Source organism: Taudactylus pleione, unplaced genomic scaffold (assembly GCF_031769625.1).
Source record: "Taudactylus pleione unplaced genomic scaffold, aTauple2 ptg000847l, whole genome shotgun sequence".
Classification (NCBI taxonomy): domain Eukaryota; kingdom Metazoa; phylum Chordata; class Amphibia; order Anura; family Myobatrachidae; genus Taudactylus; species Taudactylus pleione.
This window is the reverse complement of record NW_028285249.1, coordinates 515,650-542,429: the sequence shown is the minus strand read 5'-3', so window position 1 is coordinate 542,429 and position 26,780 is coordinate 515,650. Positions and strand designations below refer to the sequence as shown.

The following is a 26,780-nucleotide window of genomic DNA, read 5'->3' as shown; positions in this document are numbered from 1 at the left end:
ACACACAGCTCTGTCACTACACCTCCATCCTGTCCTGTATCTCTCTACTGTTCCTGTACTGACCTCACACACACAGCTCTGTCACTACACCTCCATCCTGTCCTGTATCTCTACTATTCCTGTACTGACTTCACACACAGCATCCTGTCCAGTATCTCTCTACTATTCCTGGACTGACCTCATACACACCGCTCTGTCACTACACCTCCATCCTATCCTGTATCTCTCTACTATTCCTGTACTGACCTCACACACACACACAGCTCTGTCACTACACCTCCATCCTGTCCTGTATCTCTTTACTATTCCTGTACTGACCTCACACACACAGCTCTGTCACTACACCTCCATCCTGTCTTGTATCTCTCTACTATTCCTGTACTGACCACACACACAGCTCTGTCACTACACCTCCATCCTCTCCTGTATCTCCGTACTATTCCTGTACTGACCTCACACACACAGCTCTGGCACTACACCTCCATCCTGTCCTGTATCTCTCTACTATTCCTGTACTGACCCCACACACACACAGCTCTGTCATTACACTTCCATCCTGTCCTGTATACCTCTACTATTCCTGTACTGACCACACACACACACAGCTCTGTCACTACACCTCCATCTTGTCCTGTATCTCTCTACTATTCCTGTACTGACCCCACACACACACAGCTCTGTCATTACACTTCCATCCTGTCGTGTATATCTCTACTATTCCTGTACTGACCTCACACACAGCTCTGTCACTACACCTCCATCCTGTCCTGTATCTCTGTAGTATTCCTGTTCTGACCACACACACACACAGCTCTGTCACTACACCTCCATCCTGTCCTGTATCTCTCTACTATTCCTGTACTGACCCCACACACACAGCTCCGTCACTACACCTCCATCCTGTCCTGTATCTCTCTACTATTCCTGTACTGACCTCACACACAGCTCTTTCACTACACCTCCATCCTTTCCTGTATCTCTCTATTATTCCTGTACTGACCACACACACACACAGCTCTGTCACTACACCTCCATCCTGTCCTGTATCTCTCTACTATTCCTGTACTGACCCCACACACACAGCTGCCACTACACCTCCATCCTGTCCTGTATCTCTCTACTGTTCCTGTACTGACTTCACGCACAGCTCTGTCACTACACCTCCATCCTGTCCTGTATCTCTCTACTATTCCTGTACTGACCTCACACAGACAGCTCTGTCACTACACCTCCACCCTGTCCTGCATCCCTCTACTATTCCTGTTCTGACCCCACACACACACAGCTCTGACACTACACCTCCATCCTGTCCTGTATCTCTCTACTATTCCTGTACTGACCTCACACACACAGCTCTGTCACTACGCCTCCATCCTGTCCTGTATCTCTCTACTATTCCTGTACTGACCACACACACAGCTCTGTCACTACACCTCCATCCTTTCCTGTATCGCTCTGCTATTCCTGTACTGACCACACACACACAGCTCTGTCACTACACCTCCATCCTGTATCTCTCTACTATTCCTGTACTGACCCCACACACACACAGCTCTTTCACTACACCTCCACACTGTCCTGTTTCTCTCTACTATTCCTGTACTGACCTCACACACACACAGCTCTGTCACTACACCTCCATCCTGTCCTGTATCCCTCTACTATTCCTGTTCTGACCCCACACACACACAGCTCTGTCACTACACCTCCATCCTGTCCTGTATCTCTCCTATTCCTGTACTGACCCCACACACACACATCTCTGTCACTACACCTCCATCCTGTCCTGTATGTCTGTACTATTCCTGTACTGACCCCACACACACAGCTCTGTCACTACACCACTATCCTGTCCTGTATCTCTCTACTTTTCCTGTACTGACCCCACACACACAGCTCCGTCACTACACCTCCATCCTGTCCTGTATCTCTCTACTATTCCTGTACTGACCTCACACACACACACAGCTCTGTCACTACACCTCCATCCTGTCCTGTATGTCTGTACTATTCCTGTACTGACCCCACACACACAGCTCTGTCACTACACCACTATCCTGTCCTGTATCTCTCTACTTTTCCTGTACTGACCCCACACACACAGCTCCGTCACTACACCTCCAACCTGTCCTGTATCTCTCTACTATTCCTGTATTGACCTCACACACACTACTCTGTCACTACACCTCCATCCTGTCCTGTATCTCTCTACTGTTCCTGTGTTGACCTCACACAGACAGCTCTTTCACTACACCTCCACCCTGTCCTGTATCCCTCTACTATTCCTGTTCTGACCCCACACACACAGCTCAGTCACTACACCTCATCCTGTCCTGTATCTCTCTAATATTCCTGTACTGACCACACACACAAAGCTCTGTCACTACACCTCCATCCTGTACTGTATCTCTCTACTATTCCTGTACTGACCTCACACACACACTGCTCTGTCACTACACCTCCATCCTGTCCTGTATCTCTGTACTATTCCTGTACTGACCTCACACACACACAGCTGTCACTTCACCTCCACCATGTCCTGTATCCCTCTACTATTCCTGTTCTGACCCCACACACACACAGCTCTGTCTCTACACCTCCATCCTGTCCTGTATCTGTCTACTATTCCTGTACTGACCACACACACACAGCTCTGTCGCTACACCTCCATCCTTTCCTGTATCTCTCTACTATTCCTGTACTGACCACACACACACAGCTCTGTCACTACACCTCCATCCTGTCCTGTATCTCTCTACTATTCCTGTACTGACCCCACACACACACAGCTCTGTCACTACACCTCCATCCTGTCCTGTATCTCTCTACTATTCCTGTACTGACCTCACACACACAGCTCTGTCACTACACCTCCATCCTGTCCTGTATCTCTCTACTATTCCTGTACTGACCACACACACAGCTCTGTCACTACACCTCCATCCTGTCTTGTATCTCTGTACTATTCCTGTACTGACCTCACACACACAGCTCTGGCACTACACCTCCATCCTGTCCTGTATCTCTCTACTATTCCTGTACTGACCCCACACACACACAGCTCTGTCACTACACCTCCATCCTGTCCTGTATCTCTGTACTATTCCTGTACTGACCCCACACACACACAGCTCTGTCATTACACTTCCATCCTGTCCTGTATACCTCTACTATTCCTGTACTGACCACACACACACACAGCTCTGTCACTACACCTCCATCCTGTCCTGTATCTCTCTACTATTCCTGTACTGACCCCACACACACACAGCTCTGTCATTACACTTCCATCCTGTCGTGTATATCTCTACTATTCCTGTACTGACCTCACACACAGCTCTGTCACTACACCTCCATCCTGTCCTGTATCTCTCTACTATTCCTGTACTGACCTGACACACAGCTCTGTCACTACAACTCCATCCTGTCCTGTATCTCTCTACTATTCCTGTACTGACCTCACACACACAACTCTGTCACTACACCTCCATCCTGTCCTGTATCTCTCTACTATTCCTGTACTGACCCCACACACAGGTCCGTCACTACATCTCCATCCTGTCCTGTATCTCTCTACTATTCCTGTACTGACCACACACACACACACACACACACACACACACACACACACACACACACACACACACACACACACACACACACACACACACACACACACACACACACACACAGCTCTGTCACTACACCTCCATCCTGTCCTGTATCTCTCTACTATTACTGTACTGACCCCACACACAGTTCTGTCACTACACCTCCATCCTGTCCTGTATCTCTCTACTATTCCTGTACTGACCACACACACACATCTGTCACTGCACCTCCATCCTGTCCTGTATCTCTCTATTATTCCTGTACTGACCCCTCACACACAGCTGTCACTACACCTCCATCCTGTCCTGTATCTCTGTACTATTCCTGTACTGACCACACACACACAGCTCTGTCACTACACCTCCATCCTGTCCTGTATCTCTCTACTATTCATGTACTGACCTCACACACACACAGCTCTGTCACTACACCTCCATCCTGTCCTGTATCTCTCTACTATTCCTGTACTGACCCCACACACACACAGCTCTGTCACTACACCTCCACACTGTCCTGTATCTCTCTACTATTCCTGTACTGACCTCACACAGACAGCTCTGTCACTACACCTCCATCCTGTCCTGTATCTCTCTACTATTCCTGTACTGACCTCACACACACAGCTCTGTCACTACACCTCCATCCTGTCCTTTATCTCTCTACTATTCCTGTACTGACCCCACACACACACAGCTCTGTCACTACACCTCCACACTGTCCTGTATCTCTCTACTATTCCTGTACTGACCTCACACAGACAGCTCTGTCACTACACCTCCACACTGTCCTGTTTCTCTCTACTATTCCTGTACTGACCTCACACACACACAGCTCTGTCACTACACCTCCATCCTGTCCTGTATCTCTCTACTGTTCCTGTATTGACCTCACACACACAGCTCTTTCACTACACCTTCCCCCTGTCCTGTATCCCTCTACTATTCCTGTTCTGACCCCACTCACACACAGCTCTGTCACTACACCTCCATCCTGTCCTGTATCTCTCCTATTCCTGTACTGACCCCACACACACACATCTCTGTCACTACACCTCCATCCTGTCCTGTATGTCTGTACTATTCCTGTACTGACCCCACACACACAGCTCTGTCACTACACCACTATCCTGTCCTGTATCTCTCTACTATTCCTGTACTGACCCCACACACACAGCTCCGTCACTACACCTCCATCCTGTCCTGTATCTCTCTACTATTCCTGTACTGACCTCACACAAACACACACAGCTCTGTCACTACACCTCCATCCTGTCCTGTATCTCTCTACTATTCCTGTTCTGACCTCATACACACACAGCTCTTTCACTACACCTCCATCCTGTCCTGTATCTCTCTACTATTCCTGTATTGACCTCACACACACACACACAGCTCCGTCACTACACCTCCATCCTGTCCTGTATCTCTCTACTATTCCTGTACTGACCTCACACAAACACACACAGTTCTGTCACTACACCTCCATCCTGTCCTGTATCTCTCTACTATTCCTGTTCTGACCTCATACACACACAGCTCTTTCACTACACCTCCATCCTGTCCTGTATCTCTCTACTATTCCTGTATTGACCTCACACACACACACACAGCTCTTTCACTACACCTCCACCCTGTCCTGTATCCCTCTACTATTCCTGTACTGACCTCACACACAGCTCTTTCACTACACCTCCATCCTTTCCTGTATCTCTCTATTATTCCTGTACTGACCACACACACACACAGCTCTGTCACTACACCTCCATCCTGTCCTGTATCTCTCTACTATTCCTGTACTGACCCCACACACACAGCTCCGTCACTACACCTCCATCCTGTCCTGTATCTCTCTACTATTCCTGTACTGACCTCACACACAGCTCTTTCACTACACCTCCATCCTTTCCTGTATCTCTCTATTATTCCTGTACTGACCACACACACACACAGCTCTGTCACTACACCTCCATCCTGTCCTGTATCTCTCTACTATTCCTGTACTGACCCCACACACACAGCTGCCACTACACCTCCATCCTGTCCTGTATCTCTCTACTGTTCCTGTACTGACTTCACGCACAGCTCTGTCACTACACCTCCATCCTGTCCTGTATCTCTCTACTATTCCTGTACTGACCTCACACAGACAGCTCTGTCACTACACCTCCACCCTGTCCTGCATCCCTCTACTATTCCTGTTCTGACCCCACACACACACAGCTCTGACACTACACCTCCATCCTGTCCTGTATCTCTCTACTATTCCTGTACTGACCTCACACACACAGCTCTGTCACTACGCCTCCATCCTGTCCTGTATCTCTCTACTATTCCTGTACTGACCACACACACAGCTCTGTCACTACACCTCCATCCTTTCCTGTATCGCTCTGCTATTCCTGTACTGACCACACACACACAGCTCTGTCACTACACCTCCATCCTGTATCTCTCTACTATTCCTGTACTGACCCCACACACACACAGCTCTTTCACTACACCTCCACACTGTCCTGTTTCTCTCTACTATTCCTGTACTGACCTCACACACACACAGCTCTGTCACTACACCTCCATCCTGTCCTGTATCCCTCTACTATTCCTGTTCTGACCCCACACACACACAGCTCTGTCACTACACCTCCATCCTGTCCTGTATCTCTCCTATTCCTGTACTGACCCCACACACACACATCTCTGTCACTACACCTCCATCCTGTCCTGTATGTCTGTACTATTCCTGTACTGACCCCACACACACAGCTCTGTCACTACACCACTATCCTGTCCTGTATCTCTCTACTTTTCCTGTACTGACCCCACACACACAGCTCCGTCACTACACCTCCATCCTGTCCTGTATCTCTCTACTATTCCTGTACTGACCTCACACACACACACAGCTCTGTCACTACACCTCCATCCTGTCCTGTATGTCTGTACTATTCCTGTACTGACCCCACACACACAGCTCTGTCACTACACCACTATCCTGTCCTGTATCTCTCTACTTTTCCTGTACTGACCCCACACACACAGCTCCGTCACTACACCTCCATCCTGTCCTGTATCTCTCTACTATTCCTGTATTGACCTCACACACACTACTCTGTCACTACACCTCCATCCTGTCCTGTATCTCTCTACTGTTCCTGTGTTGACCTCACACAGACAGCTCTTTCACTACACCTCCACCCTGTCCTGTATCCCTCTACTATTCCTGTTCTGACCCCACACACACAGCTCAGTCACTACACCTCATCCTGTCCTGTATCTCTCTAATATTCCTGTACTGACCACACACACAAAGCTCTGTCACTACACCTCCATCCTGTACTGTATCTCTCTACTATTCCTGTACTGACCTCACACACACACTGCTCTGTCACTACACCTCCATCCTGTCCTGTATCTCTGTACTATTCCTGTACTGACCTCACACACACACAGCTGTCACTTCACCTCCACCATGTCCTGTATCCCTCTACTATTCCTGTTCTGACCCCACACACACACAGCTCTGTCTCTACACCTCCATCCTGTCCTGTATCTCTCTACTATTCCTGTACTGACCACACACACACAGCTCTGTCGCTACACCTCCATCCTTTCCTGTATCTCTCTACTATTCCTGTACTGACCACACACACACAGCTCTGTCACTACACCTCCATCCTGTCCTGTATCTCTCTACTATTCCTGTACTGACCCCACACACACACAGCTCTGTCACTACACCTCCATCCTGTCCTGTATCTCTCTACTATTCCTGTACTGACCTCACACACACAGCTCTGTCACTACACCTCCATCCTGTCCTGTATCTCTCTACTATTCCTGTACTGACCACACACACAGCTCTGTCACTACACCTCCATCCTGTCCTGTATCTCTGTACTATTCCTGTACTGACCTCACACACACAGCTCTGGCACTACACCTCCATCCTGTCCTGTATCTCTCTACTATTCCTGTACTGACCCCACACACACACAGCTCTGTCACTACACCTCCATCCTGTCCTGTATCTCTGTACTATTCCTGTACTGACCCCACACACACACAGCTCTGTCATTACACTTCCATCCTGTCCTGTATACCTCTACTATTCCTGTACTGACCACACACACACACAGCTCTGTCACTACACCTCCATCCTGTCCTGTATCTCTCTACTATTCCTGTACTGACCCCACACACACACAGCTCTGTCATTACACTTCCATCCTGTCGTGTATATCTCTACTATTCCTGTACTGACCTCACACACAGCTCTGTCACTACACCTCCATCCTGTCCTGTATCTCTCTACTATTCCTGTACTGACCTGACACACAGCTCTGTCACTACAACTCCATCCTGTCCTGTATCTCTCTACTATTCCTGTACTGACCTCACACACACAACTCTGTCACTACACCTCCATCCTGTCCTGTATCTCTCTACTATTCCTGTACTGACCCCACACACAGGTCCGTCACTACATCTCCATCCTGTCCTGTATCTCTCTACTATTCCTGTACTGACCACACACACACACACACACACACACACACACACACACACACACACACACACACACACACACACACACACACACACACACACACACACACACACACAGCTCTGTCACTACACCTCCATCCTGTCCTGTATCTCTCTACTATTACTGTACTGACCCCACACACAGTTCTGTCACTACACCTCCATCCTGTCCTGTATCTCTCTACTATTCCTGTACTGACCACACACACACATCTGTCACTGCACCTCCATCCTGTCCTGTATCTCTCTATTATTCCTGTACTGACCCCTCACACACAGCTGTCACTACACCTCCATCCTGTCCTGTATCTCTGTACTATTCCTGTACTGACCACACACACCGAGCTCTGTCACTACACCTCCATCCTGTCCTGTATCTCTCTACTATTCATGTACTGACCTCACACACACACAGCTCTGTCACTACACCTCCATCCTGTCCTGTATCTCTCTACTATTCCTGTACTGACCCCACACACACACAGCTCTGTCACTACACCTCCACACTGTCCTGTATCTCTCTACTATTCCTGTACTGACCTCACACAGACAGCTCTGTCACTACACCTCCATCCTGTCCTGTATCTCTCTACTATTCCTGTACTGACCTCACACACACAGCTCTGTCACTACACCTCCATCCTGTCCTTTATCTCTCTACTATTCCTGTACTGACCCCACACACACACAGCTCTGTCACTACACCTCCACACTGTCCTGTATCTCTCTACTATTCCTGTACTGACCTCACACAGACAGCTCTGTCACTACACCTCCACACTGTCCTGTTTCTCTCTACTATTCCTGTACTGACCTCACACACACACAGCTCTGTCACTACACCTCCATCCTGTCCTGTATCTCTCTACTGTTCCTGTATTGACCTCACACACACAGCTCTTTCACTACACCTTCCCCCTGTCCTGTATCCCTCTACTATTCCTGTTCTGACCCCACTCACACACAGCTCTGTCACTACACCTCCATCCTGTCCTGTATCTCTCCTATTCCTGTACTGACCCCACACACACACATCTCTGTCACTACACCTCCATCCTGTCCTGTATGTCTGTACTATTCCTGTACTGACCCCACACACACAGCTCTGTCACTACACCACTATCCTGTCCTGTATCTCTCTACTATTCCTGTACTGACCCCACACACACAGCTCCGTCACTACACCTCCATCCTGTCCTGTATCTCTCTACTATTCCTGTACTGACCTCACACAAACACACACAGCTCTGTCACTACACCTCCATCCTGTCCTGTATCTCTCTACTATTCCTGTTCTGACCTCATACACACACAGCTCTTTCACTACACCTCCATCCTGTCCTGTATCTCTCTACTATTCCTGTATTGACCTCACACACACACACACAGCTCCGTCACTACACCTCCATCCTGTCCTGTATCTCTCTACTATTCCTGTACTGACCTCACACAAACACACACAGCTCTGTCACTACACCTCCATCCTGTCCTGTATCTCTCTACTATTCCTGTTCTGACCTCATACACACACAGCTCTTTCACTACACCTCCATCCTGTCCTGTATCTCTCTACTATTCCTGTATTGACCTCACACACACACACAGAGCTCTTTCACTACACCTCCACCCTGTCCTGTATCCCTCTACTATTCCTGTACTGACCTCACACACAGCTCTTTCACTACACCTCCATCCTTTCCTGTATCTCTCTATTATTCCTGTACTGACCACACACACACACAGCTCTGTCACTACACCTCCATCCTGTTCTGTATCTCTCTACTATTCCTGTACTGACCTCACACAGACAGCTCTGTCACTACACCTCCACCCTGTCCTGCATCCCTCTACTATTCCTGTTCTGACCCCACACACACACAGCTCTGTCACTACACCTCCATCCTGTCCTGTATCTCTCTACTATTCCTGTACTGACCTCACACACACAGCTCTGTCACTACGCCTCCATCCTGTCCTGTATCTCTCTACTATTCCTGTACTGACCACACACACAGCTCTGTCACTACACCTCCATCCTTTCCTGTATCGCTCTGCTATTCCTGTACTGACCACACACACACAGCTCTGTCACTACACCTCCATCCTGTATCTCTCTACTATTCCTGTACTGACCCCACACACACACAGCTCTTTCACTACACCTCCACACTGTCCTGTTTCTCTCTACTATTCCTGTACTGACCTCACACACACACAGCTCTGTCACTACACCTCCATCCTGTCCTGTATCCCTCTACTATTCCTGTTCTGACCCCACACACACACAGCTCTGTCACTACACCTCCATCCTGTCCTGTATCTCTCCTATTCCTGTACTGACCCCACACACACACATCTCTGTCACTACACCTCCATCCTGTCCTGTATGTCTGTACTATTCCTGTACTGACCCCACACACACAGCTCTGTCACTACACCACTATCCTGTCCTGTATCTCTCTACTTTTCCTGTACTGACCCCACACACACAGCTCCGTCACTACACCTCCATCCTGTCCTGTATCTCTCTACTATTCCTGTACTGACCTCACACACACACACAGCTCTGTCACTACACCTCCATCCTGTCCTGTATCTCTCTACTATTCCTGTTCTGACCTCATACACACACAGCTCTTTCACTACACCTCCATCCTGTCCTGTATCTCTCTACTATTCCTGTATTGACCTCACACACACTACTCTGTCACTACACCTCCATCCTGTCCTGTATCTCTCTACTGTTCCTGTGTTGACCTCACACAGACAGCTCTTTCACTACACCTCCATCCTGTCCTGTATCTCTCTAATATTCCTGTACTGAGCACACACACAAAGCTCTGTCACTACACCTCCATCCTGTACTGTATCTCTCTACTATTCCTGTACTGACCTCACACACACACTGCTCTGTCACTACACCTCCATCCTGTCCTGTATCTCTGTACTATTCCTGTACTGACCTCACACACACACAGCTGTCACTTCACCTCCACCATGTCCTGTATCCCTCTACTATTCCTGTTCTGACCCCACACACACACAGCTCTGTCTCTACACCTCCATCCTGTCCTGTATCTCTCTACTATTCCTGTACTGACCACACACACACAGCTCTGTCGCTACACCTCCATCCTTTCCTGTATCTCTCTACTATTCCTGTACTGACCACACACACACAGCTCTGTCACTACACCTCCATCCTGTCCTGTATCTCTCTACTATTCCTGTACTGACCCCACACACACACAGCTCTGTCACTACACCTCCATCCTGTCCTGTATCTCTCTACTATTCCTGTACTGACCTCACACACACAGCTCTGTCACTACACCTCCATCCTGTCCTGTATCTCTCTACTATTCCTGTACTGACCACACACACACAGCTGTCACTACACCTCCATCCTGTCCTGTATCTCTCTACTATTCCTGTACTGACCACACACACACAGCTCTGTCACTACACCTCCATCCTGTCCTGTATCTCTCTACTATTCATGTACTGACCTCACACACACACAGCTCTGTCACTACACCTCCTTCCTGTCCTGTATATCTCTACTATTCCTGTACTGACCTCACACACACACACAGCTCTGTCACTACACCTCCATCCTGTCCTGTATCTCTGTACTATTCCCGTTCTTACCCCACACACACAGCTGTCACTACACCTCCACCATGTCCTGTATCTCTCTACTATTCCTGTACTGACCCCACACACACAGCTCCGTCACTACACCTCCATCCTGTCCTGTATCTCTCTACTATTCCTGTACTGACCTCACACACAGCTCTTTCACTACACCTCCATCCTTTCCTGTATCTCTCTACTATTCCTGTACTGACCACACACACACACAGCTCTGTCACTACACCTCCATCCTGTCCTGTATCTCTCTACTATTCCTGTACTGACCCCACACACACAGCTGTCACTACACCTCCATCCTGTCCTGTATCTCTCTACTATTCCTGTACTGACCTCACACACACAAAGCTCTGTCACTACTCCTCCATCCTGTCCTGTATCTCTCTACTATTCCTGTACTGACCCCACACACACAGCTCTGTCACTACACCACTATCCTGTCCTGTATCTCTCTACTATTCCTGTACTGACCCCACACACACTGCTCCGTCACTACACCTCCATCCTGTCCTGTATCTCTCTACTATTCCTGTACTGACCTCACACACACACACAGCTCTGTCACTACACCTCCATCCTGTCCTGTATCTCTCTACTTTTCCTGTACTGACCTCATACACACAGCTCTGTCACTACACCTCCATCCTGTCCTGTATCTCTCTACTATTCCTGTACTGACCTCACACACACAAGGCTCTGTCACTACACCTCCATCCTGTCCTGTATCTCTCTACTATTCCTGTACTGACCTCACACACACACAGCTCTGTCTCTACACCTCCATCCTGTCCTGTATCTCTCTACTATTCCTGTACTGACCTCACACACACACAGCTCTGTCACTACACCTCCATCCTGTCCTGTATCTCTCTACTATTCCTGTACTGACCCCACACACACAGCTCTTTCACTAAACATCTATCCTGTCCTGTATCTCTCTGCTATTCCGGTACTGACCTCACACACAGCTCTGTCACTACACCTCCATCCTTTCCTGTATCTCTCTACTATTCCTGTACTGACCTCATACACACACAGCTCTGTCACTACACCTCTATCCTGTCCTGTATCTCTCTACTATTCCTGTATTGACCCCACACACACAGCTCCGTCACTACACCTCCATCCTGTCCTGTATCTCTCTACTATTCCTGTACTGACCTCACACACACACACAGCTCTGTCACTACACCTCCATCCTGTCCTGTATCTCTCTACTATTCCTGTACTGACCTCACACACACACACAGCTCTGTCACTACACCTCCATCCTGTCCTGTACCTCTCTACTATTCCTGTACTGACCTCACACACACACAGCGCTGTCACTACACCTCCATCCTGTCCTGTATCTCTCTACTATTCCTGTATTGACCCCACACACAGCTCTGTCACTACACCTCCATCCTGTCCTGTATCTCTCTACTATTCCTGTACTGACCTCACACACACACACACAGCTCTGTCACTACACCTCCATCCTGTACTGTACCTCTCTACTATTCCTGTACTGACCTCACACACACACAGCGCTGTCACTACACCTCCATCCTGTCCTGTACCTCTCTACTATTCCTGTACTGACCTCACACACACACTGCACTCTCACTACACCTCCATCCTGTCCTGTATCTCTCTACTATTCCTGTACTGACCACACACACACAGCTGTCACTACACCTCCATCCTGTCCTGTATCTCTGTACTATTCCTGTACTGACCTCACACACACACAGCTCTGTCACTACACCTCCATCCTGTCCTGTATCTCTCTACTGTTCCTGTATTGACCTCACACAGACAGCTCTTTCACTACACCTCCACCCTGTCCTGTATCCCTCTACTATTCCTGTTCTGTCCCCACACACACAGCTCTGTCACTACACCTCCATCCTGTCCTGTATCTCTCTACTATTCCTGTACTGACCCCACACACACAGCTCTGTCACTACACCACTATCCTGTCCTGTATCTCTCTTCTATTCCTGTACTGACCCCACACACACAGCTCCGTCACTACACCTCCATCCTGTCCTGTATCTCTCTACTATTCCTGTACTGACCTCACACACACACACAGCTCTGTCACTACACCTCCATCCTGTCCTGTATCTCTCTACTATTCCTGTACTGACCTCATACACACACAGCTCTTTCACTAAACATCTATCCTGTCCTGTATCTCTCTGCTATTCCGGTACTGACCTCACACACAGCTCTGTCACTACACCTCCATCTTTTCCTGTATCTCTCTACTATTCCTGTACTGACCTCATACACACACACCTCTGTCACTACACCTCTATCCTGTCCTGTATCTCTCTACTATTCCTGTACTGACCCCACACACACAACTCCGTCACTACACCTCCATCCTGTCCTGTATCTCTCTACTATTCCTGTACTGACCTCACACACACACACAGCTCTGTCACTACACCTCCATCCTGTCCTGTATCTCTCTACTATCCCTGTACTGACCACACACACACAAAGCGCTGTCACTACACCTCCATCCTGTCCTGTATCTCTCTACTATTCCTGTACTGACCTGACACACAGCTCTGTCACTACACCTCCATCCTGTCCTGTATCTCTCTACTATTCCTGTACTGACCTCACACACACAACTCTGTCACTACACCTCCATCCTGTACTGTATCTCTCTACTATTCCTGTACTGACCCCACACACAGGTCCGTCACTACATCTCCATCCTGTCCTGTATCTCTCTACTATTCCTGTACTGACCTCACACACACACACAGCTCTGTCACTACACCTCCATCCTGTACTGTACCTCTCTACTATTCCTGTACTGACCTCACACACACACAGCGCTGTCACTACACCTCCATCCTGTCCTGTACCTCTCTACTATTCCTGTACTGACCTCACACACACACAGCTCTGTCACTACACCTCCATCCTGTCCTGTATCTCTTTACTATTCCTGTACTGACCCCACACACACACTGCACTCTCACTACACCTCCATCCTGTCCTGTATCTCTCTACTATTCCTGTACTGACCACACACACACAGCTGTCACTACACCTCCATCCTGTCCTGTATCTCTGTACTATTCCTGTACTGACCTCACACACACACAGCTCTGTCACTACACCTCCATCCTGTCCTGTATCTCTCTACTGTTCCTGTATTGACCTCACACAGACAGCTCTTTCACTACACCTCCACCCTGTCCTGTATCCCTCTACTATTCCTGTTCTGTCCCCACACACACAGCTCTGTCACTACACCTCCATCCTGTCCTGTATCTCTCTACTATTCCTGTACTGACCCCACACACACAGCTCTGTCACTACACCACTATCCTGTCCTGTATCTCTCTTCTATTCCTGTACTGACCCCACACACACAGCTCCGTCACTACACCTCCATCCTGTCCTGTATCTCTCTACTATTCCTGTACTGACCTCACACACACACACAGCTCTGTCACTACACCTCCATCCTGTCCTGTATCTCTCTACTATTCCTGTACTGACCTCATACACACACAGCTCTTTCACTAAACATCTATCCTGTCCTGTATCTCTCTGCTATTCCGGTACTGACCTCACACACAGCTCTGTCACTACACCTCCATCTTTTCCTGTATCTCTCTACTATTCCTGTACTGACCTCATACACACACAGCTCTGTCACTACACCTCTATCCTGTCCTGTATCTCTCTACTATTCCTGTACTGACCCCACACACACAACTCCGTCACTACACCTCCATCCTGTCCTGTATCTCTCTACTATTCCTGTACTGACCTCACACACACACACAGCTCTGTCACTACACCTCCATCCTGTCCTGTATCTCTCTACTATCCCTGTACTGACCACACACACACAAAGCGCTGTCACTACACCTCCATCCTGTCCTGTATCTCTCTACTATTCCTGTACTGACCTGACACACAGCTCTGTCACTACACCTCCATCCTGTCCTGTATCTCTCTACTATTCCTGTACTGACCTCACACACACAACTCTGTCACTACACCTCCATCCTGTACTGTATCTCTCTACTATTCCTGTACTGACCCCACACACAGGTCCGTCACTACATCTCCATCCTGTCCTGTATCTCTCTACTATTCCTGGACTGACCCCACACACACACACACACACACACACACACAGCTCTGTCACTACACCTCCATCCTGTCCTGTATCTCTCTACTATTACTGTACTGACCCCACACACAGTTCTGTCACTACACCTCCATCCTGTCCTGTATCGCTCTACTATTCCTGTACTGACCACACACACACAGCTGTCACTACACCTCCATCCTGTCCTGTATCTCTCTACTATTCCTGTACTGACCCCACACACACAGCTGTCACTACACCTCCATCCTGTCCTGTATCTCTCTACTATTCCTGTACTGACCACACACACACATCTGTCACTGCACCTCCATCCTGTCCTGTATCTCTCTATTATTCCTGTACTGACCCCTCACACACACACAGCTCTGTCACTACACCTCCATCCTGTCCTGTATCTCTCTACTATTCCTGTACTGACCTCACACACACAGCTCTGTCACTACACCTCCATCCTGTCCTGTATCTCTCTACTATTCCTGTACTGACCTCACACACACACAGCTCTGTCACTACACCTCCTTCCTGTCCTGTATATCTCTACTATTCCTGTACTGACCTCACACACACACAGCTCTGTCACTACACCTCCATCCTGTCCTGTATCTCTGTACTATTCCTGTTCTGACCCCACACACACAGCTGTCACTACACCTCCACCATGTCCTGTATCTCTCTACTATTCCTGTACTGACCCCACACACACAGCTCCGTCACTACACCTCCATCCTGTCCTGTATCTCTCTACTATTCCTGTACTGACCTCACACACAGCTCTTTCACTACACCTCCATCCTTTCCTGTATCTCTCTACTATTCCTGTACTGACCACACACACACACAGCTCTGTCACTACACCTCCATCCTGTCCTGTATCTCTCTACTATTCCTGTACTGACCTCACACACACACAGCTCTGTCACTACACCTCCATCCTGTGCTGTATCTCTCTACTATTCCTGTACTGACCTCACACACACACAGCTCTGTCTCTACACCTCCATCCTGTCCTGTATCTCTCTACTATTCCTGTACTGACCTCACACACACACAGCTCTGTCACTACACCTCCATCCTGTCCTGTATCTCTCTACTATTCCTGTACTGACGCCACACACACAGCTCTTTCACTAAACATCTATCCTGTCCTGTATCTCTCTGCTATTCCGGTACTGACCTCACACACAGCTCTGTCACTACACCTCCATCCTTTCCTGTATCTCTCTACTATTCCTGTACTGACCTCATACACACACAGCTCTGTCACTACACCTCTATCCTGTCCTGTATCTCTCTACTATTCCTGTATTGACCCCACACACAGCTCTGTCACTACACCTCCATCCTGTCCTGTATCTCTCTACTATTCCTGTACTGACCTCACACACACACACAGCTCTGTCACTACACCTCCATCCTGTCCTGTACCTCTCTACTATTCCTGTACTGACCTCACACACACACAGCGCTGTCACTACACGTCCATCCTGTCCTGTATCTCTCTACTATTCCTGTATTGACCCCACACACAGCTCTGTCACTACACCTCCATCCTGTCCTGTATCTCTCTACTATTCCTGTACTGACCTCACACACACACACACACAGCTCTGTCACTACACCTCCATCCTGTACTGTACCTCTCTACTATTCCTGTACTGACCTCACACACACACAGCGCTGTCACTACACCTCCATCCTGTCCTGTACCTCTCTACTATTCCTGTACTGACCTCACACACACACAGCTCTGTCACTACACCTCCATCCTGTCCTGTATCTCTTTACTATTCCTGTACTGACCCCACACACACACTGCTCTCTCACTACACCTCCATCCTGTCCTGTATCTCTCTACTATTCCTGTACTGACCACACACACACAGCTGTCACTACACCTCCATCCTGTCCTGTATCTCTGTACTATTCCTGTACTGACCTCACACACACACAGCTCTGTCACTACACCTCCATCCTGTCCTGTATCTCTCTACTGTTCCTGTATTGACCTAACACAGACAGCTCTTTCACTACACCTCCACCCTGTCCTGTATCCCTCTACTATTCCTGTTCTGTCCCCACACACACAGCTCTGTCACTACACCTCCATCCTGTCCTGTATCTCTCTACTATTCCTGTACTGACCCCACACACACAGCTCTGTCACTACACCACTATCCTGTCCTGTATCTCTCTTCTATTCCTGTACTGACCCCACACACACAGCTCCGTCACTACACCTCCATCCTGTCCTGTATCTCTCTACTATTCCTGTACTGACCTCACACACACACACAGCTCTGTCACTACACCTCCATCCTGTCCTGTATCTCTCTACTATTCCTGTACTGACCTCATACACACACAGCTCTTTCACTAAACATCTATCCTGTCCTGTATCTCTCTGCTATTCCGGTACTGACCTCACACACAGCTCTGTCACTACACCTCCATCTTTTCCTGTATCTCTCTACTATTCCTGTACTGACCTCATACACACACAGCTCTGTCACTACACCTCTATCCTGTCCTGTATCTCACTACTATTCCTGTACTGACCCCACACACACAACTCCGTCACTACACCTCCATCCTGTCCTGTATCTCTCTACTATTCCTGTACTGACCTCACACACACACACAGCTCTGTCACTACACCTCCATCCTGTCCTGTATCTCTCTACTATCCCTGTACTGACCACACACACACAAAGCGCTGTCACTACACCTCCATCCTGTCCTGTACCTCTCTACTATTCCTGTACTGACCTCACACACACACAGCTCTGTCACTACACCTCCATCCTGTCCTGTATCTCTCTTCTATTCCTGTACTGACCACACACACACAGCTGTCACTACACCTCCATCCTGTCCTGTATCTCTCTACTATTCCTGTACTGACCTCACACACACACAGCTCTGTCACTACACCTCCATCCTGTCCTGTATCTCTCTACTGTTCCTGTATTGACCTCACACAGACAGCTCTTTCACTACACCTCCACCCTGTCCTGTATCCCTCTACTATTCCTGTTCTGTCCCCCCACATACAGCTCTGTCACTACACCTCCATCCTGTCCTGTATCTCTCTACTATTCCTGTACTGACCTCACACACACACAGCTCTGTCACTACACCTCCATCCTGTCCTGTATCTCTCTACTATTCCTGTACTGACCACACACACACAGCTATTTCACTACACCTCCATCCTGTCCTGTATCCCTCTACTATTCCTGTTCTGACCCCACACACACACAGCTCTGTCACTACACCTCCATCCTGTCCTGTATCTCTCCTATTCCTGTACTGACCCCACACACACACAGCTTTGTCACTACACCTCCATCCTGTCCTGTATCTCTCTACTATTCCTGTACTGACCCCACACACACAGCTCTGTCACTACACCTCCATCCTGTCCTGTATCTCTCTACTATTCCTGCACTGACCCCACACACACAGCTCTGTCACTACACCTCCATCCTGTCCTGTATCTCTCTACTATTCCTGTACTGACCCCACACACAGCTCTGTCACTACACCTCCATCCTGTCCTGTATCTCTCTACTATTCCTGTACTGACCCCACACACACACACACAGCTCTGTCACTGCACCTCCATCTTGTCCTGTATCTCTCTACTATTCCTGTCCAAGACCCCCACACACACAGTTCTGTCACTACACCTCCATCCTGTCCTGTATCTCTCTACTATTCCTGTACTGACCTCATACACACACAGCTCTGTCACTACACCTCTATCCTGTCCTGTATCTCTCTACTATTCCTGTATTGACCCCACACACAGCTCTGTCACTACACCTCCATCCTGTCCTGTATCTCTCTACTATTCCTGTACTGACCTCACACACACACACAGCTCTGTCACTACACCTCCATCCTGTCCTGTACCTCTCTACTATTCCTGTACTGACCTCACACACACACAGCGCTGTCACTACACGTCCATCCTGTCCTGTATCTCTCTACTATTCCTGTATTGACCCCACACACAGCTCTGTCACTACACCTCCATCCTGTCCTGTATCTCTCTACTATTCCTGTACTGACCTCACACACACACACACACAGCTCTGTCACTACACCTCCATCCTGTACTGTACCTCTCTACTATTCCTGTACTGACCTCACACACACACAGCGCTGTCACTACACCTCCATCCTGTCCTGTACCTCTCTACTATTCCTGTACTGACCTCACACACACACAGCTCTGTCACTACACCTCCATCCTGTCCTGTATCTCTTTACTATTCCTGTACTGACCCCACACACACACTGCTCTCTCACTACACCTCCATCCTGTCCTGTATCTCTCTACTATTCCTGTACTGACCACACACACACAGCTGTCACTACACCTCCATCCTGTCCTGTATCTCTGTACTATTCCTGTACTGACCTCACACACACACAGCTCTGTCACTACACCTCCATCCTGTCCTGTATCTCTCTACTGTTCCTGTATTGACCTAACACAGACAGCTCTTTCACTACACCTCCACCCTGTCCTGTATCCCTCTACTATTCCTGTTCTGTCCCCACACACACAGCTCTGTCACTACACCTCCATCCTGTCCTGTATCTCTCTACTATTCCTGTACTGACCCCACACACACAGCTCTGTCACTACACCACTATCCTGTCCTGTATCTCTCTTCTATTCCTGTACTGACCCCACACACACAGCTCCGTCACTACACCTCCATCCTGTCCTGTATCTCTCTACTATTCCTGTACTGACCTCACACACACACACAGCTCTGTCACTACACCTCCATCCTGTCCTGTATCTCTCTACTATTCCTGTACTGACCTCATACACACACAGCTCTTTCACTAAACATCTATCCTGTCCTGTATCTCTCTGCTATTCCGGTACTGACCTCACACACAGCTCTGTCACTACACCTCCATCTTTTCCTGTATCTCTCTACTATTCCTGTACTGACCTCATACACACACAGCTCTGTCACTACACCTCTATCCTGTCCTGTATCTCACTACTATTCCTGTACTGACCCCACACACACAACTCCGTCACTACACCTCCATCCTGTCCTGTATCTCTCTACTATTCCTGTACTGACCTCACACACACACACAGCTCTGTCACTACACCTCCATCCTGTCCTGTATCTCTCTACTATCCCTGTACTGACCACACACACACAAAGCGCTGTCACTACACCTCCATCCTGTCCTGTACCTCTCTACTATTCCTGTACTGACCTCACACACACACAGCTCTGTCACTACACCTCCATCCTGTCCTGTATCTCTCTTCTATTCCTGTACTGACCACACACACACAGCTGTCACTACACCTCCATCCTGTCCTGTATCTCTCTACTATTCCTGTACTGACCTCACACACACACAGCTCTGTCACTACACCTCCATCCTGTCCTGTATCTCTCTACTGTTCCTGTATTGACCTCACACAGACAGCTCTTTCACTACACCTCCACCCTGTCCTGTATCCCTCTACTATTCCTGTTCTGTCCCCCCACATACAGCTCTGTCACTACACCTCCATCCTGTCCTGTATCTCTCTACTATTCCTGTACTGACCTCACACACACACAGCTCTGTCACTACACCTCCATCCTGTCCTGTATCTCTCTACTATTCCTGTACTGACCACACACACACAGCTATTTCACTACACCTCCATCCTGTCCTGTATCCCTCTACTATTCCTGTTCTGACCCCACACACACACAGCTCTGTCACTACACCTCCATCCTGTCCTGTATCTCTCCTATTCCTGTACTGACCCCACACACACACAGCTTTGTCACTACACCTCCATCCTGTCCTGTATCTCTCTACTATTCCTGTACTGACCCCACACACACAGCTCTGTCACTACACCTCCATCCTGTCCTGTATCTCTCTACTATTCCTGCACTGACCCCACACACACAGCTCTGTCACTACACCTCCATCCTGTCCTGTATCTCTCTACTATTCCTGTACTGACCCCACACACAGCTCTGTCACTACACCTCCATCCTGTCCTGTATCTCTCTACTATTCCTGTACTGACCCCACACACACACACACAGCTCTGTCACTGCACCTCCATCTTGTCCTGTATCTCTCTACTATTCCTGTCCAAGACCCCCACACACACAGTTCTGTCACTACACCTCCATCCTGTCCTGTATCTCTCTACTATTCCTGTACTGACCTCATACACACACAGCTCTGTCACTACCCCTCTATCCTGTCCTGTATCTCTCTACTATTCCGGTACTGACCTCACATACAGCTCTGTCACTACACCTCCATCCTGTCCTGTATCTCTCTACTATTCCTGTACTGACCACACACACATACACAGCTCTGTCACTACACCTCCATCCTGCCCTGTATCTCTCTACTATTCCTGTACTGACCCCACACACAGCTCTGTCACTACACCTCCATCCTGTCCTTTATCTCTACTATTCCTGTACTGACCCCACACACAGCTCTATTACTACACCTCCATCCTGTCCTGTATCTCTCTACTATTCCTGTACTGACCTCATACACACACAGCTCTGTCACTACACCTCCATCCTGTCCTGTATCTCTCTACTATTCCTGTACTGACCTCACACACAGCTCTGTCACTACACCTCCACCCTGTCCTGTATCTCTCTATTATTCCTGTACTGAGCCCACACACACAACACTTATGCAATTTATTTTAGGACTCAAGGACATACCAATACTTGGACACTAAGCTGGATACATATGACAATCTGAATAGTCTAGTGAATAACCGGCTAACAGCAGTGGCTCTCAGCCTGGCAGAAGTAGCTGGGTTTTCTTTGATCAGACTATCTCATGATCATATTCTGCCCGTGGACTTGTCGGCATACAGTACGGTCTTACTCAATCATCTGGTGCAACTGAAATCTTACCAGAGCAAGCTGATGGTAAGGCCTCCAGCGTAAGGTAATTGTTTACATTGAATGTAAGGGTGTTAGCTGGTTGTAAAGGTTCCAGCAGAAGACGAGTACTCAATCTGAGAGTGAGGGCTCCAGCTGGGGGGTTCAAGCTGGGAGTAGGGGTTCAAGCTGAAGTTGAGGATTCAACTGCGGGTGAGGGCTCCATCTTTGGGTTCAAGCTGAGGATGAGTGCTCCAGCTGAGGGTTCAAGCTGGGGATGAGGGCTCCAGCTGAGGGATGAGGGCTCCAACTGAGGGTTCAAGCTGAGGATGAGTGCTCCAGCTGAGGGTTCAAATTGAAAGTGAGGATCCAGCTGAGGGTTCAAGCTGAAGGTGAGGATCCAGCTGAGGGTTTAAGCTAGGATTGGGGGTTCAAGCTGAAGGTGAGGATCCAGCTGGAGAGTTCAAGCTGGGAGTGGGGGTTCAAGCTGAAAGTGAGGATCCAGCTGAGAGTTTAAGCTGGGAGTGGGGGTTCAAGCTGAGGGTGAGAGATCCAGCTGATGGTACAAGGTGCAGGTGAGGATCCATCTGAGGGTTTAAGCTGGGAGTGGGGGTTCAAGCTGAAGGTGAGGATCCAGTTGAGGGTTTAAGCTGGGACTGGGGTTTAAGCTAGGAGTGGGGGTTCAAGCTGAAGGTGAGGATCCAGCTGGAGAGTTTAAGCTCGGAGTGGGGGTTCAAGCTGAAGGTGAGGATCCAGTTGAGGGTTTAAGCTGGGAGTGGGGGTTCAAGCTGAAGGTGAGGATCCAGTTGAGGGTTTAAGCTGGGACTGGGGGTTCAAGCTGAAGGTGAGGATCCAGTTGAGGGTTTAAGCTGGGACTGGGGTTCAAGCTGAAGGTGAGGGCTCCAGTTGTGGTCTCTATCAGGATGCAAACATCGCAGATGAAAACAGCAATATTTAAGACAAAGGTTACATGAAACGTGCCAAAAACACTCAAATATTAGTTGAATTCAGAAGTAAAAAATATGATGTGTGATTAATGGATGAAGCTCTAAGGGAGTAGAAAGAGAAGGAAGATTTGAGAAGTAAACATTATCCAATTAGTTGCCTAATGACAGTGATAACACTGCTGCTTCTGTGTCTCAGGCCCGAGGACTCACGTTGCAGTGGCTGAACTCCGCTCGAGGCGATTATGTGAGAGCTACGGAGAGACTGAAGAAAGCCATTACGCAGTCAGACCTCCACAGCGAGAAGCTGATCCAGTTTTTCAACGTGCGCATTATGAGGGTGAGGAATCCAGTTGCTCCTGTCGGCTGATGGCGACCTTCCCTGTTCTCTGTGCCCTTTGCTCTACGCTTACAGGTACAACCTGTCCGTGTGAGCACTGGTTACTGCGCATCTCCTATGCATGTACACGCATGGCGCAGTCAGCGCGCACTACGGACAATGTCCTGTAAATCGATTCTAGTGGTTGTCCGTTGGTCCTGCTGCTGTAGCTGTCTGTCTGCTGAATAGGCCGTGATGTAGGAAGGTGCGTCATGGTGAGGTCTTCTCATCGTTTTCCTCTTCCATAGGTGGAGTTCTACTTTCTGTCCCAGTACGTCTCTGCTATCAGTTACCCGTACCGTCACATCCTCATCGGCCGGGGCGAGCACACTCTCCAGGCTCTGATCGACCACCTCAAGCAAGACAAAATTAACGACGGCGAGCTACGGAAGCAACTCGCCCTCTTCACGTGGACCCTGGTCGGGGCGGCGAACGCCTTGAGTGGGGAGGTGTGGGATGTCCACAGAAGTTTCTAAACCATAATGAGATTTAGCGGGCATTCGTCCAATGACGGGTGATGAATGGTCTGCTTCTGACGCTTCCTAAACCCTCTCTTCCTTAGGCAGATGGCTTTTGTGCCTCCATATTAATACATCAGTGACAGTGCTCACGATAAATGTTATTTTATTAATGCATTAGCTTAATACGCGCCTTGTTACTGCTGCTCCACTCTATAACCAGAGCCAGAAACAGATGAAGTAATTCCTATCAGCGACAGTGCTCGCTATAAATTACTGTTAGAACTTCACTTACTGGCGTCGTTTGGGGCATATTCGCTGCTTCTACTAACGCACACTTTTTTTGACTTGTAGTTTGTCTGGGGAAATGGCCGCTTGTCGCAATAGAAGCGCACTCTCTATGCTGTTCCTACGTTAGATCTATATCACGGTTTATCACTGACAGTGCTCAGTAGAACTGTACGTTGTTTTATAATCATTATTGCCCAGGCAGTCTTCTAGCTATGAAGCACAATTGGCTATAGGGAGACTGTGAATGTTTTTTGTATCCGAAAACAAAGTTTTGAATTAAAAGATGAGAATTTTGACGGCTAACGCGTTTTGAAATCTTTATTTTTCTACACATTTCTTTCTTTAATTTTTGTCGTAATCCCTTCGGTATTAAAATATTTACCAACCACACATTATATATCTATATATATATATTATATATATATATATATATATATATAACTTATGTTGTCAATATAGACAACTGTGTTGTTTGTCATATTTTGCCTTTCTTTGTCTGAAAATACATTTCTTGATTTTTAATAATATTATCTAACTTGCCGGAATTGCCACAGTGTCTGCACAGGGTCTGATCCAGACGCATGTCAACTCCCATCAACATAAGTATGCACTTGGGTTACACCTGGAGAGAACAGTAGTGTATGTGCCTGGGTTACACCAGGAGAGAACAGTAGTATATGTGCATGGGTTACACCAGGAGAGAACAGTAGTATATGTGCATGGGTTACACCAGGAGAGAACAGTAGTATATGTGCATGGGTTACACCAGGAGAGAACAGTAGTATATGTGCCTGGGTTACACCTGGAGAGAACAGTAGTATATGTGCCTGGGTTACACCTGGAGAGAACAGTAGTATATGTGCCTGGGTTATACCAGGAGAGAACAGTAGTATATGTGCCTGGGTTACACCTGGAGAGAACAGTAGTATATGCGCCTGGGTTACACCAGGAGAGAACAGTAGTATATGTGCCTGGGTTACACCAGGAGAGAACAGTAGTATATGTGCCTGGGTTACATCAGGAGAGAACAGTAGTATATGCGCCTGGGTTACACCAGAAGAGAGAACAGTAGTGTATGCGCCTGGGTTACACCAGGAGAGAACAGTAGTATATGTGCCTGGGTTACACCAGGAGAGAACAGTAGTATATGTGCCTGGGTTACACCAGGAGAGAGCAGTAGTATATGTGCCTGGGTTACACCAGGAGAGAACAGTAGTATATGTGCCTGGGTTGCACCAGCAGAGAGCAGTAGTATATGTGCCTGGGTTACACCAGGAGAGAACAGTAGTGTATGTGCCTGGGTTACACCAGGAGAGAACAGTAGTATATGGGCCTGGGTTACACCAGGAGAGAGCAGTAGTATATGTGCCTGGGTTACACCAGGAGAGAACAGTAGTATATGCGCCTGGGTTAAACCAGGAGAGAACAGTAGTATATGCGCCTGGGTTACACCAGGAGAGAACAGTAGTATATGGGCCTGGGTTACACCAGGAGAGAGCAGTAGTATATGTGCCTGGGTTACACCAGGAGAGAACAGTAGTATATGTGCCTGGGTTACACCAGGAGAGAGCAGTAGTATATGTGCCTGGGTTACACCAGGAGAGAACAGAAGTATATGTGCCTGGGTTACACTGGGAGAGAGCAGTAGTGTATGTGCCTGGGTTACACTGGGAGAGAGCAGTAGTATATGTGCCTGGGTTACACAAGAGAGAACAGTAGTATATGTGCCTGGGTTACACAGGAGAGAACAGTAGTGTATGTGCCTGGGTTACACCAGGAGAGAGCAGTAGTATATGTGCCTGGGTTACACCAGGAGAGAGAACAGTAGTATATGTGCCTGGGTTACACCAGGAGA

At 48.4% G+C, this 26,780-nt stretch overlaps 1 protein-coding gene across 1 annotated transcript in view; it reads left to right on the top strand.

Moving 5' to 3' along the window:
- The window catches only part of LOC148474389 (transferrin receptor protein 2-like), a 238,978-nt gene extending 213,758 nt beyond the window's left edge, over nt 1-25,220 (top strand). Inside the window, exons 3-5 of the mRNA XM_088458703.1 lie at nt 22,674-22,901; nt 23,997-24,137; nt 24,425-25,220. Of these exons, the coding sequence (XP_088314829.1) occupies nt 22,674-22,901; nt 23,997-24,137; nt 24,425-24,652 (597 nt within the window). The 3' untranslated portion in view covers nt 24,653-25,220. The remainder of the gene's footprint in view (nt 1-22,673; nt 22,902-23,996; nt 24,138-24,424) is intronic.
- The last annotated feature ends 1,560 nt before the right edge of the window (nt 25,221-26,780 follow it).